At 45.1% G+C, this 4,757-nt stretch overlaps 1 protein-coding gene across 2 annotated transcripts; it reads right to left on the reverse strand.

Annotated features, from left to right (window-relative positions):
* Positions 1 to 1,069: 1,069 nt before the first annotated feature.
* On the reverse strand, positions 1,070 to 4,449 carry LOC136511982 (uncharacterized). 2 transcript variants are annotated; one of them, XM_066505985.1, is made up of 3 exons: positions 4,231 to 4,449; positions 3,413 to 3,490; positions 1,070 to 3,024 (listed from the first exon to the last, which is right to left on the reverse strand). In XM_066505985.1, the coding sequence occupies exon 3, from the start codon at positions 2,993 to 2,995 to the stop codon at positions 1,139 to 1,141; it is 1,857 nt and encodes a 618-aa protein (XP_066362082.1). In that variant the 5' UTR covers positions 2,996 to 3,024; positions 3,413 to 3,490; positions 4,231 to 4,449; the 3' UTR covers positions 1,070 to 1,138. The 2 variants fall into 2 exon arrangements, with proteins under 2 accessions (XP_066362082.1, XP_066362081.1); XM_066505984.1 differs by lacking the exon at positions 3,413 to 3,490 and having other exon boundaries at positions 4,231 to 4,448.
* Between the last annotated feature and the right edge of the window lie 308 nt (positions 4,450 to 4,757).

The raw sequence follows: 4,757 nt of genomic DNA on the forward strand, positions 1-4,757 counted from the left end.
ACAAACAAACGACCCATTACAGCCAATAAACAATAGGGTACCTCAAGCCCATCCCATGGAGACTTTAGCACCACCACTCAAGCCAAATCGTTATGGATGCAACTCAGAAAGACAAGCAAGCAGGATCGATAATATTAATATATATATATATATATATATATATATATATATATATATATATATATATATATATATATATATATATATATAACAGAATCAGTCAGCAGCATTCGTCAATATTGCACATGCACAAATTGGAACAAGCAGGTATGCACAAAGATGACAAATTCGAAACAGTAAGAGACACTAACTACTACTACTTTAGTCAGCATGAAAGCACCACTTCAATTGTAAGACAAATATGTAAGTTGCGGTACAAACACCATATACACTGGTATGCAAATTGTACCAAGAACCCCTGAGGGTCAAAATAGAATCCTAGTCAATATGATATGTTTGGGGTCTTCGCAGTCTAAATGAACATGCCATTTTATGCTACCTAGTTTCAAACACTGCTCTCATCAGTCATCACGAGAAAATTGGCCAACCCAACGGACTGAGAAAACTCGATTCAATGTTCACTGAATATACAAGGAAGAAGAAAAGGAACTTCAAATGGTTTGGAATCACAATTGATCTCATGTGCATAAATCACTGGAAATACACAGTGCTAACATATAGGAAACTCCTGCATTTTCTGGATAAAACACAGTTTACACAACGTGAACATAAAACATGATATATTCTTTTAACCTAAAAAAGAAAAGCAAAGAAAAACATGTGTGCCTTCTTCAGAAGGACCACAGTAAAAACACTGTACTCACAGCAAGAATACGCATGGCAGCCAAGCCGAACTGTGACAAAGAGTTACTAAGTTACTATTATAGCAAGAAAAATATAAGAAACACCTGCATTTCAACCAAGATAGATTCAATTATCTCCCTTCATTTTTCATGCACAACGATTTCACAGAAAGATGACTAATCTCGGCCAACAGTCAAGGTACACAAGCTCAGTTCGATACACAAGTAAAACTTTTTCAACCAACTGCAAGTGAGACCAAAACAAGAAAAGAAACAAATGACAGCTTTTACTTTTTTTTTTATTCAATGGCCTCTTACCTACAGGGTAGGGGAAACTAGGAAGATCCTCCCCTGCAGAAAGTAGGCCACTCATATGGCCGATGTGATGGAGCAGGATCCATTGGATGGTTACTGTCATGCAACCCAGCGATGCCTGCGCCACTGAGGTTCCCAGGTGTCCTTGTTGATCTGCCACCCATGAACATGGTTGACCATGTGTCCGACAGCCGCTCGCTCTTTGCTGCTGGGTTCAATAACGTTGTGTCGATGCTCCAGTCTACTGAGGTGTAGTCATAAGGTGCAGGCCCATTGGTTCTCCAATCAGAATGAGGCAATGCAGAGGACGACTCAGATGAATTCCACCCTCTAAATGCCCCGAGTGATGACGCCACAGAACGGGAAGATGATGTACCTCCAGAACTCCAGGTGCCACCCCAACCATTCGCAGCCAGCTCTATAGGATTAGAAACAAAACTTTGTTGATGATTTGCATGTCCAAACGACCTGGCAGAACTAACACTGTCCAAACTCATATTCCTTAGTCCATGACCTAAGCCCCCATTCAACATCATATCCACGCCTGATGTGCCATTTAAGAACCAATCCCTTGCAGATTGTTCTGCCGCAAACATACTATGGCTAGTGGATGGTAGGCTCTGCTTGGTACCTGCAGATTGAGGACGCTGCATTACAATTACTGACTCTCGCAAGCTTCCATTGGGCATTGAACTTTTCACCTCATTGGTTCCTGCCACATACCGCATGTCTGACTTCAGTTGTGGCACTGCAACAGGCACAGGAGACGATGCCACATAAGGAACTGACGGAATCGAGTTGGGATTGAGACGTCTCTTCTCAGGTTGAACAAATTGCTGACGGCCCAAATCTGGCTTAATTGGTGTTACCAGTGGCTGAAAACCTTTAATTGGAGGTTCCTTTGGACCACTACCATTCATCAAAAGCTTATAGTTTATGTCCTTCTCCTCTCTTCTCATCTGCTGAGATCCTACTGATGAAAATCCATTTGTTTGAGGCCTTGCAGGGTTCTGTGCAAGTACAACTTGCTGCTTGTTAGGCAAGCCACTTGAATCACCAGATCCCTCAGGCTTTGGTGGGACTGCAGTTGATTCTCGCTTGTGTGTCTTCAAGACCTCCTCAGCCCTTTCTAGATCACCTTCACAGGAAACAACTGCTCTTTCAACTTCTTGCTTTGTACACTTATATTTTGCCTCCAAGCTCACAATCTTTGAAAGCTCATCGGCTATATCAATCTTCAAGTTAGCTCCAGACTGTTGATCAGCTGCAAGTTGTTGCTTAGCTTCCTCACTGCCATCAAAGTTGCAGAGCCAGGTAACAGACTCCTCAACGCAACCCTCATTCTGTATAAGGGCCATCGTTGCTTGATCTGCTGAGAAACCCATCGCAACAAGCTTCTGTGCAAGTGCCTCCAATTTTCTGGACATAAGGTATCCCTTACAACGCTCGTGCAATTCTTGGGCTCGCCTCTCCTTCTGCCTTTGATGCTTCTTCTCATTTTTCTGTCTGATCTTCTCGCGTTTATCAATATCACATCCAGGAACAGAGTCTACCCAAGACGCGGTACTGGTTGGTTTTTCCTTTGGATCTTCTGACTCACCAGAGCAGCTACCATTGTTGGAGGCACAATCGAAATCTCCTGTACCATGGGAGCTGCGAGAATGCTCATCTATTTCATCTGTATTCCTGAATTTATCGATGCCTTGGCTACCCAACAAAGTGGCTGATGGTTCCAGAACATGGAACTTTCCAGAGAGGTTGTTATAAGAACTTGCAAGCGTACCATTTCCCATTGGCTTTGCAGCAACCTTGGGTTGCTCTTTTGCAACTTTTGCAGCTGATCTGTCTTTTGACTTGGACTTGGATGCAGAAGGCATTTCTGACAAAGTGATTACACTGCCTACACCTGAGATGAAATTTGTAAAAGAAAAAAGGTTAGCACTCTAAGCTAACATGTGTAAAGTACTGATTTTCTTCTTGGCCAATGAGGCAATTTCAATCATAAGAAATACAGAATACCAATATTCAAATAAAAAATAACTACAAATGTAGAGTACATATCTAACCAAACATAAGAATGCCAAACAGCTAGGTCAACTCAAACAGCTGTTTTAAGGAAACACACCATGCAACATGATCCATATTACAGCTAAACTAACAGCAAAAAAAAGCCTGACATCCTGATAACAAATGAATGCCATGTTGATCGCTACACAACAACTACTGCAGGTCTCCCATGCCAAAAAAAAACTAAATAAGAGACATTTTCGCTCCACTTTCATTTGAAATGCAACCTCCGTCCACTAATGATGTTTCATTTTAGTTGTTTTTTCTGCAGCAAAGAAATTGTGCTTGCTTCGATCTCCCATGTCCTATAATCAAGCAACAGAACACAATCTTACACACATAACAACAGAACTAAAGCAAGAGATTACTAAATCGTTACAGAATCAGAGAATTCTAACTCATGGGATTAGCTCCGAGTATATTCGCTTATTTTCCCTTTGCCATCGGATTATTGAATCAAAACAGGAATCTTACAACTATTTTTTTTTTTTTGAAAGACCAACTTACACCTACTATAACCAGAATTTTGACTGAATGTGCGTTTTGCATCTATTAGCTTCCAGAAAAAACTGTGTTTGCATTCCAAATCCCTTGAATTCGGAGACCTAATCATCAGTCGGTAGATAAGAAACCAAAAATTCTCTTTTCACGAAACTCTACAGCATAGTCACCCATAGCTTCACCAGCACCCTGACACCGAGAAGACCCCTGCAAATCCCCGCACGTCACCACCAGCGCCCCAATCGAATTCCCCGAAAAAATCGACGTTCCATGCCCATGCGCGCATGATACGCCCGCCACGGCCACCCACGCCGCGCAATCACGCGATCCCCTGCAGCCCGAGCGGCCGTTCCCCGTCGGAATTCCACGGGCGCGCGGCTCCCGCGCACGCTCCAGCGAGCGTTGGCATTCCCGCGCGTCAGCGGATCAAACCATGGGGCACCGAACTCCACGCCCGAATCGAATCGAACCAAACCAGCGTGGGATCAGAGAGGGAGGGGAGGAGAAACAGAGAGCGGAAGGGGCGGGGAGACGAGGAGCTTACCCGGCGCCGAGGGAGAGGCGTAGGGTTTTGGCCTGCGGGCGGGCTGCGGGGATCGGGGGGCGGCGAGGGATTGGGGACGGGGGGCGAGAGCCTTCTAGGGTTTGGTTGGTTGACGCGGGTGTGGTGGCCGGGTGGGGAGGAAATGGAGACGAAGCGAGACGGGACGAGGCGAGCGAGACAGCGGGCGGGCGGGTGACCGAGAGACCAGAGACGGGACGGAAAGGAGGCCGCGCGCAGCGCGGGTGGGTTTCGGGTTGGCGTTGGCCTCCTGGGTTGCCATGCCGCGCTGGTCTATTGCGTTCCGCGTGTGGTGGGGGTGGGACGGCGCGTGCGTTCCTGCGCGTGCGTGGATCGGGTGGGGGCGCGCCCGCGAGCGCTAGATCCTCGAACTTTTTTTTTCACTTTTGTATATTTTTTCTATAATTTCGTAAATCTTGGCTTATGGCGCCATGGATCCTGACGTTATTTTTAAACCGCTAAGTTCATCTACTAAAGCCTTTTTTAAATTCACCTTTAAATTATTATTT

The sequence above is a fragment of the Miscanthus floridulus genome, chromosome 16 (genome assembly GCF_019320115.1).
Source record: "Miscanthus floridulus cultivar M001 chromosome 16, ASM1932011v1, whole genome shotgun sequence".
Lineage (NCBI taxonomy): Eukaryota > Viridiplantae > Streptophyta > Magnoliopsida > Poales > Poaceae > Miscanthus > Miscanthus floridulus.

Bases quoted from the DNA above. Each gene is read 5' to 3' on its own strand.
- LOC136511982 (XM_066505985.1), bottom strand. From the start codon at position 2,995: ATGCCTTCTGCATCCAAGTCCAAGTCAAAAGACAGATCAGCTGCAAAA.